Source organism: Pygocentrus nattereri, chromosome 30, assembly GCF_015220715.1.
Source record: "Pygocentrus nattereri isolate fPygNat1 chromosome 30, fPygNat1.pri, whole genome shotgun sequence".
NCBI lineage: Eukaryota > Metazoa > Chordata > Actinopteri > Characiformes > Serrasalmidae > Pygocentrus > Pygocentrus nattereri.
Genome location: NC_051240.1, coordinates 326,511 through 342,500, shown reverse-complemented (window position 1 = coordinate 342,500; position 15,990 = coordinate 326,511). Strand labels below are relative to the sequence as shown.

General features: G+C 40.4%; 1 protein-coding gene across 4 annotated transcripts in view; it reads right to left on the bottom strand.

Moving 5' to 3' along the window:
* The window catches only part of ppp1r16b (protein phosphatase 1, regulatory subunit 16B), a 94,670-nt gene that overhangs the window by 23,232 nt on the left and 55,448 nt on the right, over positions 1-15,990 (bottom strand). For all 4 annotated transcript variants that reach the window (XM_037536399.1, XM_017712873.2, XM_037536400.1 and 1 more), the window contains 3 exons: positions 9,073-9,218; positions 8,205-8,308; positions 2,541-2,665 (listed from right to left, as the gene is read on the bottom strand). In XM_037536399.1, coding sequence (XP_037392296.1) covers positions 2,541-2,665; positions 8,205-8,308; positions 9,073-9,218 — 375 coding nt within the window. The remainder of the gene's footprint in view (positions 1-2,540; positions 2,666-8,204; positions 8,309-9,072; positions 9,219-15,990) is intronic.

The window sequence follows — 15,990 nt, the reverse complement described above, 5'->3', positions numbered from 1 at the left end:
ATTGGCTATCATTATATTCACTATGTTAAATTTATTTTTTGACACCTCTATGCTTTGTCTGACAAGGACCATTTTTACGACTCTCCATATTGGGCCTTTTCAATTATTTAAGGGTTACGACCCGTTCCTGCTTATCTATCTCCTCACCAAAAGCTAGCTTACTTCTTACATGTTCTTATATGGCGATGTCTGCTTATCTCTTAAGGCTTCTTAGCGCTGCAAAAACACCTGGTACAGACCCACTCTTGCCTAAAAGCTTGAGGCTGGTTTTCCTACCTAAGACAGCCTGGGCCTTAGTTACAGTGACTCTATACTCTAGTTTAATAGTTTCTAAATTAATAACTGCTGCAAACCTTTTATTAATTATAACTCAAGGATATATTTTATCAAAGTCCTTCACTACTGAGACATTAGCATGCTATTAAAATTTTTTATGCTTGTTATGAAGAAAACAACCATAAGACATTGGAACAAAATCAAACTAAGATAATACAATGGGTGTCATAATTTTGTAATGGTAGAAAATACTTGCATTTCCTTGGTTACTCACACAGCCATCTAGTCTTTTTTTCTCATAACACTGTATTTGGAGTGTGCCTCTGAAAAACCTCAGTTTGGACAGCCATGTAGCCCTACCACTTTGCCCTACCCCTCTATCTCAACAAAAATTGGGACAACCTAACCCTAGATGTGATTGCGCAAAACAGATGGCCACTATGGTAGGGGCAAGGTGCAAAATGAGATTCAGTCTGTCAAAATTCCATATTTCCTGTGCAGATTTGGAACATATATATACTTACATTTTTTTATATATTTTAGATGAAATCTTAATATTTTCTTTACTTCACTCATAAAAGAATATATGCACTAGATTAAGTATTGTAGGGGTGTACGGAGATCAGTATACATGAAACTTTGCATGCTTCCTCAGAAAATGTTAGTGCATTTTTTTTCCAAGTTTTGTCACAATCGGATAAAAACTAAAGAATTTATAGCCCCTTCAGTTAGAAAAGGCTTGGCCAAACAGATTCATTTCTCACAGCTATTTACCGGCATTTGGCTGACGCTCTTATCCAGAGCGACTTACAATTTGATCATTTTTACACAAATGGCCTGACTGCATGTCTTTTGGACTGTGGGAGGAAACCGGAGAACCCGGAGGAAACCCACGCAGACACGGGGAGAACATGCAAACTCCACACAGAGAGGGAATCTTGCTGTGAGGCGACAGCGCTACCCACCACGCCTTTACTATACTTCTTTACTATAAAGTCTAGATGACTTAAGGTGTCTTCTCCTCAATCAGTTTCAGGGAAGAAAAAGAATAATAAGAAAAATCCTAGCAAAAGTAATAAGGTTCTGTGCACCTAAAAGTGCTTGGACCCGTAAAAATTTGAGCAATTGCAATAGGGTTTCATGTACCTATGGAGCATGCACCCTAAAAAGTGAAATGGAAATGACGTGTGTGAAGGTGCTTTTTCTGAGGGAAAAATGCAATTGGATCTTACCCAGTCACACTGTTTTCTTTTTTTTTAATGAAACATTTAAAGTGAATCCAACAAGTACTTTCAGATAGGGTCCAGACAAGAAACATGTGTCAATGCAAGGTGTAAATACACTCTCTGTGTAGACTGTTCCTGTAACTCACTCAGAAAACACTATAAACTTACAATAAACTACATGGAGAGGAAGTAAACAAGTACAAGCACTCGAACTCCAACACAGCCGTTGGGGGTGGGGGGGGGGGGGGGGGGGGGATGTCTCTCTTCAATGGTTGCCCCCTAAATCCATTCATGGATAAAAGATGAATTGCACTGTATAGGAGTACATTCAGACATTGCTGACAACAATTTGTCACCTGTTTCATACTTCACATGTTACGTTACGTATATTAGAGGTGAACTTTAAAAAAAAAAAATTTAAATGGATGGATGGATGGATGGATGGATGGGGCACATCAATTTAGAAACCAAACCTGTGCTTTTTTAACCATCTCACAGATGGTTAGAACAACAGAAGTAACAAAAGTAACAAAAAGAGTAACAAAAGTAACATAACTTTCTTGTTTATTTATACCTTTACCAATAAACAAGAAACTTCTGTTAGGTTTAACTGCATTAATGTTTACTTGTACTTGTATTTATTTATTGTCTTTAGGAATGGTAGAACACTTTCTTGGTTAGTAGAGAAAATAAAACTCAAAGCAATCAATCAAGCTCAGCATATCAATCTAAGAAATGGTCAGTAGAGCCATTTACCACACCAAAACACAGGAAGACCTGATGGAAGGCTTTTCCATGCTTTTTCGTTCAGTGTTTCAGTCAAGACATATAAATGGTCGATATGTTTTTGCAAAAAGTATTTCAACTTCACATTTAACCCTTTAACCGTGGTATGCCATCTCCCGTTTTGTTGACTTCTTTAATCCAGTTATTAAATATGCTAGAGTTTTCATGGCCAAAACTGATGTGTAATTGCGCAAGTTTGACTATCGTGTCACTGTGTTGAGGCACTGATTCGATTAATATCACTGTGCTTACCAAAGATGTTCCCTGTGAGTCATGCTGATTGATGTCTTCTCCATTACGTAGAATATTATGAATATCTCCCAGCATCCTCCTTTCCACTGCTGCTCGAGTCTCATTGATCATCTCCTGTGTAATCCCTGCAATTCACCACAAATTTACATGAAACATTTCCTATTGATGAATGAAAATATTTAAAGAATTAAAGAATTGAAAACAAAGTTGGCTATTTTTCGAAGACAAATATTAGCCATACTCTATCTATGCTGGAAAGGAGACCTAGATTTCTGTTAAGCTAATACTGTTGTATTGTTGGAAGTACAAAAAACAAAGTGTTAGTTCATTAGTAATTACATTGAGAACTCCTACTTCCATTATAAAGAATCAACTATGCTTTACCCCTTAGGGTTGTATTTATTCATTAATCTTAACAATTATTATTTAATAAATTTAAAAAATACACTATAAACTACATACATGCTAAAGAAAAAAATAAGTGTGGAACAGGCCAACATACATTGAGATTTAAAAGTTAATTAAAGATTAAGTGCTAGGCTACTGCAACCCCGAGCTTCAAAAATCCATCAAATTTTAAAGAAGGTATGGTGCTCATTACAGTCTATGAGCCCCTGTTCTTATACTAATCTTATAACTGACTGCATATAACCTTCCTTCAAGTTAAAATGGCTGTTATGAATCAGGAAAAAAGCAAACACACACACACACACACACACACATGCACACACACGCACACACACGCACACACACGCACACACGCACACACGCACACACGCACAAATATGTCATTGAGTTCAAGTGTTATTTGGTTCAGGTGCTCCAGCCACAAACACATTGCTAAGAGGTTTATAAAATCAAGCACATAACCAGGCAATCTCCACTGGCAAACATTGGCAGTAGAATGGCTCGTACTAAAGGGCTCAGTGACTTTACAGGTGGCACTTTTATAGACTGCCACTTTTCATGTTTGTGAAATTTCTGCACTGCTAGATGTGCCTTGGTCAATTGAACTGCAATTATTATGAAATGGAGGCATTTAGGAACAACAACAGCTAAGCCATGAAGCAGTAAGACCAGACAAACTCACAGAAGATGAGCTGTCGTCTCTGACTTTACATCTACAAGGTGGACTGACAAGGTAGGAGTATCTAATAGAGTGGATAATGACTGGACACAGTGTTTAAAAACTCCAGCAGCACTGCAGTCTCTAGTTAAGTAGTGTGTAGCAGTTAATATATTAAAGTAAACGTAATTGGCAAAAAATATCAAAATAATTTAATGTGGAGGTTGTGCTTACTATTTTCACTTAAAATTACTAAAGTTTGTAATTTGGCCAGGGGTGCCCAAATATCTGGATACACCTATTTGCAATTCCACTGAATGCAATTCCATCTTAAATTCAATGCTACCTCATTGAGTTGTGTTACTTTAAATGCAATTCCACCTTAAAAATCCCTACATTTACTGACACCTTCAATACAAAGCCTAAAAGTTACTGATTTCTAAAAAATGCTGACACCTTTAATTTACTGATACCTTAAATACATTATCATTTTGAATTTACTGATTTGTTAAATGCACTGCTACCTTAAATTGGCTGACACCTTCATTACACAGCCACCTAAAATTTACTGATACAATAAATATACACTGCCACCTTAAATTCACCTCCATCTTAAATGTATTGATATTTTAAATACATTGCCACCTTAAATTTACTGATAACGTCACTGTAATCTTAAATTTACTGACACCTTCAATACACAGCTAACTAAAAGTTACTGATTTCTTACAAATGCTGCCACCTTTAATTTACTGAAATCTTAAATTCACTGCCATTTAAAATTGACTGATTCCGTAAATGCACAGTCCCCTAAATTTACTGATACCTTCAATACACAGCCACCTACAATATACTCATACCATAAATAAACTGCCACCTTAAATTCACTTCCAGCTTAAATTTACTGATATCTTAAATTCAATGTAATCTTAAATTACTTAAATACCTTAAATGCACTGGCCCCTAAATTTACTTCTTCTTCTTCTTTCGGCTGCTCCCTTTAGGGGTTGCCACAGCGGACCATCTGCCTCCATCTTGCCCTATCCATTGCCTCCTCTACTTTCACACCAACCATCTCCATGTCCACCTTCACTACATCCATAAACCTCCTCTGAGGTCTACCTCTTCTCCTTCTACCTGGCAGCTCCATCTCCAACATTCTTTGCCCAATATATCCACTATTCCTCCTCAACACATGTCCAATCCATCTCAACCTGGCCTCTCTGGCTTTATCTCCAAACTGCTCCACCTTCACTGTCCCTCTGATCTGCTCATTTCTAATCTTGTCCATCCTTGTCACTCCCAACGAAAATCTCAGCATCTTCATCTCCGCCACCTCCAGCTCAGTCTCCTGTCTTTTAGACAGAGCCACAGTCTCCAAACCGTACATCATAGCAGGACGCACTACTGTCTTGTAAACCTTCCCTTTCACTCTTGCTGCTATCCTTCTGTCACACATCAGCCCTGACATCCGTCTCCACCCACTCCATCCTGCCTGCACCCTCTTCTTCACCTCTTTTCTACACTGTCCATTGATCTGGATGGTTGACCCAAGATATTTGAAGTCATCCACCTTTACGACCTCTACTCCTTGCATCTTCACCTTTCCACCTGCCTCCCTCTCATTCACACACATGTATTCCGTCTTGTCTCTACTGACCTTCATTCCTCTCCTCTCCAGTGCAAACCTCCAGATTCTGTTCCACCTGCTCTCTACTCTCACCACAGATTACAATGTCATCTGCAAACATTATGGTCCATGGAGCCTCCTGCCTGACCTCATCTGTCAACCTGTCCATCACCATTGCAAACAAGAAGGGGCTCAAAGATGATCCCTGATGTAGCCCTACCTTCACCTTGAAGCCCTACCTTCACCTTGTCACTCCAACTGCACACCTCACCACTGTCTCACTATCCTCATACATGTCCTGCACCACCCTAACATACTTTTCAGCTACACCTCACTTCCTCATACAGTACCACAGTTCCTGTCTTGGCACCCTATCATATGCCTTCTCTAGATCCACAAGAACACAATGTAGCTCCTTCTGACCTTCTCTGTACTTCTCTACCAACACTCAAAACGCAAAAATTGCATCTGTGGTACTCTATCTGGGCATGAAACCAAACTGCTGCTCACTGATCTGGACCTCTCACCTTAGCCTTGCTTCAACAACTCTTTCCCATACCTTCATGGTGTGGCTCATCAACTTTATACCTCTGTAGTTACTGCAGCTCTGCACATCACCCTTGTTCTTAAAAATGGGGACCAATACACTGCTTCTCCACTCATCAGGCATCCTCTCGCTCTTCAGGATTTTGTTAAACAACCTGGTTAAATCGTCCACTGTCTTCTCTCCTAAACATCTCCATACCTCCACAGGTATGTCATCTGGACCAACTGCCTTTCCATTCTTCATCCTTTTTAAAGCTGCCCTCACTTCCACCTTACCAATTCTCTGCACTTCCTGATCCACTATCTCTCCCCCCGTTGTCCTCCTCTCTCTCTCGTTTACCTCATTCATTAGTTCTTCAAAGTACTCCTTCCATCTACTCACCACTCTCTGTTCACTCACTAGTACATTTCCCTCTTTATCCTTTATCAGCCTAACCTGCTGTACATCCTTTTCAGCTCTATCTCTCTGTTTAGCCAAATGATACAAGTCCTTTACTCCTTCTTTACTGTCCAGCCTCTCATACAGCTCATCATAGGCCTGAGCCTTTGCCACCATTCTTTTCGCTATGCGACTAGCCTCACGGTCCTGCCTAATTCCTTCATCTCTCTGGTTATCCCACTTTTTCTTAGCTGCTTTCTTCTGAATACTCTCCTGGACTTCCTCATTCCACCACCAACTTTCCTTGTCTTCTTTCCTCTGACCAGACGAAACACCCAACACATTCTTGCCAGTTTCTCTCACCACCTTAGCTGTAGTTTCCCAGTCCTCAGGTAGCTCCTCACTGCCCCCAAGGGCCTGTTGCAATTTTTCCCTGAACTGCCTGCAACCATCCTCCTCCTTCAGCTTCCACCATCTAATCTTTGGCTCTGTCTTCACTCTCTTCCTCTTCTGTTTCTAATCTCATTCTACAGACAACCACCCTATGCTGCCTTGCTACACTTTCCCCTGGTACCACTTTACAATCTCCAATCTCCTTTAGGTGGCATCTCCTGCTAAGGATATAATCCACCTGTGTGCACCTCCCTCCACTCTTGTATGTCACCCCGTGTTCTTCCCTCTTCTGAAAATACGTGTTCACCACAGCCATTTCCATTCTCTTTGCAAAATCTACAACAATCTGACCTTCCGCATTTCTATCTTTCACACCATACATACCCATCACCTCTTCATCCCCTCTGTTCCCTTCACCAACATGTCCATTGAAGTCTGCACCAATCACCAATCTCTCCTCTCTAGGGACACCATCTACCACTTCATCCATCTTACTCCAAAATTCCTCTAACTGACAACCAACCTGTGGTGCACATGAACTGACTATAGTCAAAATCACACCATCAACCTCCAACTTCAGGCTCATGATCCTGTCTGACACTCTCTTTACATCCAGAACACTTTTCCCAACCTGTTCCTTTAGGAACTATCCTTACTCCATTTCTCTTCCTCTCTACACCATGATGGAACAGTTTGAATCCACCTCCAATGTTCCTGGCCTTGCTTCCTTTCCATCTGGTCTCCTGGACACAGAAAATCTACCTTCCTTCTCTCCATCATGTCTGCAAGCTCTCTGCCTTTACCAGTCATTGTCCCTATGTTCAGAGTCCCTACTCTAACCTCCACACTCCTGCCTTTCCTTCTCTCGCTGCCTTCTAACCCGCCTTCCTCCTCTCCTCTTTGATGGTCTTCAACCTACAGTAGTCCAATTTCCACCGGCACCCTGCTGGTCAACAGCACTGGAGGCGGTCATTGTTAACCCGGGCCTCGACCGATCCGGTATGGCTATCATATTTGTGATCCACATGATAGTTTTGGCACAAGTTTTACGCCGGATGCCCTTCCTGACGCAACCCTCACCATTTATCCGGGCTTGGAACCGGCACCAGAAGTACACAAAGTGTGCTGCACACCCCTAATGGCTGGTTTCACCCCCTAAATTTACTGACACCTTAAATTTACTGCCATGTTAAATTCAGTGCTACTTTAAATCGACTGCCACCTTAAATCTATTTTTTTTGTGCTGTGCATTAGGCTGTGTGTGAGACTGTGTGTACTGTGTATACATGTCTATGTGAGTGATGTGCATTGATATCATTTGTGGCAGGATTTTGCTGTTTTTCAAGCCAGATTATTTACTGATGCTGATGCCGATGCCAACTGTGCTTGTTAGACACCAAGTTAGACATTAGTCATAATATCCAAAAACTTAACATCACATTTATGTCCATACTGTGAAGTCCTGGTGTCTACTGATGTACCATTTTAATACATTTTTATTTATTCTAATAAATCTGTTAGAAGTACAGCAAGGACTCTTCCTGTTGTTGTTGATGATGATACTGATTTACTGGGAAAAAAAAATCAAAAGCAGAGTCATAATGTTACTGTGACTTCTGTACTGTGAAGCTTAGTGCAATCAAAACGCACCTCGGTTGGCCATGGCTGTCTCAATGATGTCAAGAGAGGAATCATCTTCACAAAGGTCATAGGGCATGTTACCATCAGAATTGACTGCTAAAAGGTCAGCACCACTGCAAAGAAAAAAAAAGTTGTATATTATATATACACACACACACACAATGAAAAAGAAATGAGATTCTCAGTCTTTTTATGATTTTTTTTGCCAAATTTACATTGAGTGTTGATTCAAAAAGCTCTATTTCTGTCTGATCTGTTCCAGATGTGTCTAGCAAACACCAAGTGCTTTCATTCAGTTAGATGCAAGAAACTTTCTTTTGGTATGATTTCCAAATGATCTGTTGGCATGGAGGTGTCTAGTTGTAGTTGTAATTGAAGAGTCAAAAATGGTGCTCTCTTCTGTATTATCTTTAAAGAATCGCTTGCCGTTTTGCTCACTGTGTGTGATGGGCTAAATACACTTGCATCCTCTTCTAGGCAGCTGAGGCTATTTTAAATGTCCTACTTATTGCTCTAACTGTAGACACTGGCATTTTCAAACACCACAGTTTTTGATGGCCAAGGATGAACACTATCCATATTGTCACCAAGAGTCAGAAAATACTTGATGACACTAATAATAGCCATTATCTGATTTATAAAGGTCATCACACTTTTGACTCATTCCATTTTTGCATTCTCTGTCCTTTCCAATGCTGAAGAATTATGCTGAATTTAGCAATTAATGTACAACCCAGTGAAACAGAAAATCATGAATGACCAACAAGTTCCTGAAAACTCCACTGGACTTTTATAAATTAAAAATAGTGGGAACATGCTTCAGTTAAATTATTTTCCACATTCACACACACACACATGCATACACATGAACACTCACTGTTGGATGAGGATCTTGACAAGGCCAGTATGTCCACAGGTAGCTGCAGCATGAAGCGGTGTCCACAGTTCATTATCCTGAGCATTGACACTTGCACCACGACTCAACAGCAGCCGAACCATATCTTCATAGTTATCTATACAACACTGGTGAAGTTAATAGAGAGTGTGGGAGGTTAGGGAGAGAGGTAGAGAAAATATATAAACACAATGAAGCACATTTTATATTAGATTTATTTTATTCTTATTTTTTAACACATTTGAAATAAGGCTTGGGAACAGGGCTCAGAAACTAAATAAAAAATAAGCAGTTAGTCATGAGCAGAATCAATAAACTTTCATTTTTTGCTTTCCAAACTCAAATACAAGTTGTCCAGCTGAGCTCTGCACCTGTTTGACATAATGTAAACACACCCATCAGGTAATTAGCAGTTAGCAAGTTCAATTTGCAGTGTTAGGAAAAGGAAAAGAAAAAAAAGAGAGAAAATGCAAAACCCAGGAAACCCAGGAAAAAAAACAGTTCCTGGAAAAAAGTTAGTTTAACGTGATGCAGTCAGAGCAAAAATGTGGTTGGTGTAGTGTAGTGGTTAACACCTCTGCTTTCTACGCTGTAGACTAGGGTTCAATCCCCACCTGGTTCAGCACCCTACACTATACCAATAAGAGTCCTTGGGCAAGACTCCTAACACCACCTTCGCCTACTTGTGTAAAAATGATCAAATTATAAGTCGCTCTGGATAAGAGCGTCAGCCAAATGCCGTAAATGTAAATGTAAAATCAGGAATCAGCAACACGGAAGCAGTAGTGTAGGCTTAACATAAATCCAATGCAAAACCCCTTTCCTGTAAAGCATGCCATTCATTTGTTTGACATTACACAAATATAAGTTCACTGTAATTCCAAATTTGAAGCACACTCCAGTTAGGATAGAACCATGTGTAACATCACTTTTCCTTTCAAGAAGGAATACAAGTCTTTAGCTGTACAACTGTAAAGAACTTTCAATGTTGTATTTTGCAGACATTTTCAATAGACAGGTCTGGACTCAGGAAGGCCATCTGAACTCTCTGATGACACAGGCATGCTTTTGTAACATGTGCACATAGTGTTGTGGACGGTTGCAGAAAAAAAAATCATAGCAAATTTCAATATTTGAGCAACCTTTCCACAAAATTTTACTGCTAAATGCTATGCCACTGACAAACTGAGCTAAAACAAAGTCATTAGTTGATGTGCAAAAAAAGAAGTCACAGATGACAAGAAGCCTCTGACTGTGGAATTTTCCTTGCTATCATGATTTAAATGTTTTTTCTTTATCTCTCTTGACAAGTCAGGTTGACCTTGAAATATTGAAAAAATATATGAAGAATATATCAAATATTTGTGTTTTTTACTGATTAAACTTTTATTGTGTGTTATGAGTATTTTTGTAATGTTACAATCTGCTGCCAAGTATAAGCAGCTACTTAATAGCTATTTAAGATGTCTTGGATAAATGACAGGTTGTTAATTTTCTTTAGCTCACTTTGGACAGTTACCTATCTATGTTAGTTTATTAGCATAAGTTTGCTAGGATGTAATTTGTAACTGCAGAAATTTGGCAGCAATGCTAGCAATACGATTGCAATCAAATAATTCCATTTGTATCAGAAATTTATTACAAATAGAGTTAAATGTTCAACAGTCCCCTCCACAATTATAGGTATCCCTGGTAAATATGTGTAAAAAGGGGTATTTACTTATGTTCACAAATAAATAAGTAAAATCCAACCTTTAATTAAGAGAAAAGAAACATTTTCCACTTTGTTGATCAGTGTCTGGGAATCTATGACTTCAAACATGTTTCACTGGGGTTCAAATATGAGGTGACACAGACATCAAATTCTCTTAGTCATTCTTCACCATGGAAAGAGAAGAGAGCACACAGTTCAAATAAGGGAAAAGTGTGTTGCCCTTCACATGTCGGGAAATGACAAAAAAAAAAATAGCTGCTCATCTGAAATGCCTATTTGTACAACTCAGGAAGTAGTTCAAAAGTTCCAATTAACTGTGACAACCTTGCCTGGACAAGGACCCATTTATTGTGCTTTGCATGCAGCGAAGAGGATGGCAAGAGAGGCAAAAAAATCCCCAAGGATCACAGTTGGAGAGTTACAGAAAAAAGGAGTATTTTGGGGTCTGGAAGTCTCCAAAAGTACCATTAGGTGCCACCTCTTAGGGTGTTTTTCTTTGCCACTGTCGCCACTGGCTTGCTCATTAGGGCCTGGACCCTGATTTTTCTGTTTTGAGACAATACCTGTCAAAAGTGCTATATACATAAATTTTGACTGATTTTGACTTTGACCTCCATGCCAACAGATTATTTGTATAGCAAGCCAGGAAAAAGCCATTCCTCTCATCCAACCATAAACATAAGCACCTGACGTTTACTATTGCTATTGGGACTTTGACAGCAAGCAGCAAGACAGCAAGTCTATGGTCACATGAAACAAAAAATTTTGCTTCCTAGAAACAAACACTTAAGGTGAGTTTGGCCATAAAAAGGATCATTAAGAAACTTAAAATAACATACATGACATACTTTTTAAGTATGGTAGAGGGTCCTGGGAACCAGGCCAGTGAGGACCTAGGAACCTGCATGATCTGAAGAGATTCTAAGGAATGTTTTCAAATTCTCTGCTGTGTATTTTCCAACCTTACAAGAAGTTATAGAAAAAGTGCTATTTTAAAGAGAGGTTGTACATAGTATTAGATGCAAGGTTGTCAATAAATATGGCACATGTGGTTTTGTAATAAAAAGTATTTTTTGATATTTTTACCAAAAGGTGCCAATAATTGTTGAGAGGACTGTATTTTACTCTCATAACATTAGTGAACAATGCTTTATATTATTTACAGCACATAATCCACTCCTGTAACTATGCTGAGACCTTCTCCATTGATAAGGCAATATATTCAAGGAGGTAATACACTGCTCAAAAAAGTTCTGTACAAAGTTGAATGTGCTGACAACAAAATCACACAAAAATCATCAATGCTAATGGTCCATAGCTTCAATGCCTTCATCTTGCAGGAACTGCTGACACACACTTCAGCCACATGAGGTCTAGCATTGTCCTGCATTAGGAGGAACCCAGGGCCAACCGCACCAGCATATGGTCTCACAAGGGGTCTGAGGATCTCATCTCGGTACCTAATGGCAGTCAGGCTACCTCTGGCGAGCACATGGAGGCCTCCAAAGAAATGCCACCCCACACCATTACTGACCCACTGCCAAACCGGTCATGCTGAAGGATGTTGCAGGCAGCAGATCGCTCTCCATGGCGTCTCCAGACTCTGTCACGTCTGTCACATGTGCTCAGTGTGAACCTGCTTTCATCTGTGAAGAGCACAGGGCACATTGGTGAATTTGCCAATCCTGGTGTTCTCTGGCAAATGCCAAGCGTCCTGCACGGTGTTGGGCTGTGAGCACAACCCCCATCTGTGGATGTCGGGCCCTCATACCATCCTCATGGAGTCGGTTTCTAACCGTTTGTGCAGACACATGCACATTTGTGGCCTGCTGGAGGTCATTTTGCAGGGCTCTGGCAGTGCTCCTCCTGTTCCTCCGTGCACAAAGGCGGAGGTAGTGGTCCTGCTGCTGGGTTGTTGCCCTCCTACAGCCTCCTCCCTGTCTCCTGGTAGCGCCTCTAGCCTCTGGACACTACGCTGACAGACACAGCAAACCTTCTTGCCACAGCTCGCATTGATGTGCCATCCTGGATGAGCTGCACTACCTGAGCCACTTGTGTGGGTTGTACAGTCCGTCTCCTGCTACCACGAGTGTGAAAGCACCACCAACATTCAAAAGTGACCAAAACATCAGCCGGAAATCAGAAAGGTACTGAGAAGTGGTCTGTGGTCCCCACCTGCAGAACCCCTCCATTATTGAGTGTGTCTTGCTAATTGCCAATAATTTCCACCTGTTGTCTATTCCATTTGCACAACAGCTGTGAAATTGATTGTCAATCAGTGTTGCTTCCTAAGTGGACAGTTTGATTTCACAGAAGTTTGATTTACTTGGAGTTATATTGTGTTGTTTAAGTGTTCCCTTTATTTTTTTGAGCAGTGTATATACAAAGGTCCTTTGCTTGCTATTATCTTTACAAATAAAGGAGGAACACATACTATAAAGATAAAAACAAACAAACAAATGAACAAACAAACAAAAAAAAATGATAAACACGAACTAGGCAGTGCATTGATAAATACTATCCCTGTACAGTTGGAATTTTGTTGCTTTTTTGGTTCAGTATTTTTATCACATTTTAATTTGGATGAGATTCCACCATTCTTCAGTAACTGAAGAACTGCAAAATCTTTCTGGTATAAGTTTACTGCTCTGCATGAGACAAAGAGGGAGCTACAGTGAATGTGGACTAACTAAACACCCACTCTCAGCAAATTATGGCAACAGTTTTCAAGGTTGGTAGTTGGTAATATTATTCAGTTGTTATTTGATTTGCATCATATATACACACACATTAATACATGCAATTAAGTATAAAAATGTTTATTAAATTAGAAATAAAAACAAGCATGGGTCTTGGAATCCTTATGCTAAAAAATACTTTTTCCCTTCTTATTTTATTTAGTTACTCAATTAAACCTTTTCTTGACTTCCCAATTACATTCTGGTCATACCAGGCTCTCTGACTGCTCTGTGCCTTCCGCAGATGCTCCATTCACCAGATGCGCAATCATCTCCTTCAGCTTCTCTCTCATCTTTACCACATAGGCTACCCCATTCTTTCCAGTGGCCTTGGGTTACTCCCACTGCTCTCTCAGGAGATCCAATGGTCCCCTCACGTGTCATCCATAAAGCAACTCGAAGGGAGAAAATACTACAGATGAATGAGGAACTTCTCTGTAAGCAAAGAGAAGATAGGGAAGCCACCAGTCCTAGTCAGTAACGGCCTGTGAGACAAATTTACGGAGTACTGACTTCAGGGTCTGGTTGAATCATTCCACTAAGCCATCTGTTTCAGGATGATAGGAGGATGTCTTAATGCCATGTATGCCTAGCAGTTTGTAGACACCTTGCACTAAGGTAGATAGGAAGTTTGCTCCATAATCTGTCAGAATCTCCCGAGGGAGGCATACCCTACCAACCCTACCTGGGCTTGATGGTATGTAAAAAGAGAAAGCTTCAGGGTATCGTGTAACAATCACATACCACCAACATATACTGGTTCCCTGTCCTGCTTCTTTCCAAGGGGCCCACTATGTCCATTCCTATTCTCTCAAATGGAGTTTCAATTATAGGACGAGGATGCAAATGTGTGGTAGGGACTGATCTGCCTCATTATTTGGTACTCCTGACATGTTTTACACAATCCAGTCACATCAGAGTATAAGTCTGGCCATGTGAAACGTGCACCACTGTGAGCTAGTCTTTTATGTTTACCCAAAAGGTATGGACCGGCCTAGATTCATTACAGTTAACCTTAGGGTAGCTGGAACAACTAGCAGCTCAAGTTTATCTCTACGTTGATACAGAATTTCTTTTCTCAAGACATAAGCTTTTTCAGTTAGCCCTTTGCCCTTCTGCTTCACCCCATCAGTCTCAGACACCTTATTTAACCATGACTGCAAAGTTGGATTCTTACCCTGCAGTGTGGAAATGTTTGATGGTATGGCAAGATCTGCCAGAGTCTCTGGCTTTTGTAGGGGCTCTTCCTGGTCTACTAATGCTGACCTCAGGAACCTTTCTCTGCATCTCTGTGCTTTAGATTTGGCTGGCTTGCTGAAGTTTACTTCTTCGCTGTCATTAAAAGGTAAGTCTACTACAGCCTCTCTTGTACTCTCTTGCACTGCTCTAGTCATTATCATACACTGTTAAGTTTTAGAAAGCAGGTCTATAATCACTGGATGGTCCTGGCCTAAAACTACAGGATAAGATAACTGAGCTGCCAGCACTACAGTCATCAGAAATGTTTACCCATCTATTGTTAAGAAAACCTCAGCAGTGTGGTAACTTTTTTCATCCCCATGTACACAGCTCACCCTACTCTAGCCACCTTCAAGTCTTCTTTAGCAACCACACTTTTTTCCTTACCCATGTCTGAGTACTGCCTGTATCAACCAAAGCATTTTCTTGCTGACCATTTATCAGTACTGCAATAGTTGGTCCTGTTTCTCCTGTTTAGCTACAACTTTTGGATCTGGTCTGGGGACTGTACACAAAAGGGTTGACTTAGTATCCGACATTGACAGTAGGGTTTAGTATGACCCAATTCTCCTTGGTAGAAGCACCCAACTTCTTATTTACTGGCTTTTTTTATAGGCCTGTCATTTTGAGGCATTCTAGTAGGTATTTTAAGTGGAGAATATCTACTCTGAAAGTATGCTATGCTATTAGGATGACCAAGGACCCCCATCATCCCCTACAGACTTACGACTGGAGTGCTGGTTTCGGCTGAAGCTGCAGGGTCCTTGACTCCTTCTGACACAGATGAAGACTTCAGCCAACTGTGCTGTCTCCTCTGCAGTCTTGGGGTTTTGCTCCTTGATCCACACTTTCCATCTCAGTGTTCACCATTTGCAGAAATTGCTCCAGGATCATCTTAGATATTTCTTTTACTGACTTCCACTCAGACCTGACCCTTTTGGAGAATAGCTCCTATAGGTGAACATACAATTCACATGGCATCTCCCAGGATAAACCTCTAGTGGACGAAACCCATAGTGGTAAATGTCCTGTGTTATTTCATGCTCAGCAAGAAGAGCAGCTTTGACTTCCTTGTAGTCCTCAGCATGCTCACTGTCTATGGTCACATATACACTTCAGACTTTCCTGGTAAGCAGGGGAACTAAATTAATTGCTCAGTCTTCTTTGTGCCAGTGGCAGAAGCGCTCGATGTGGTTGTCAGAACTGCTC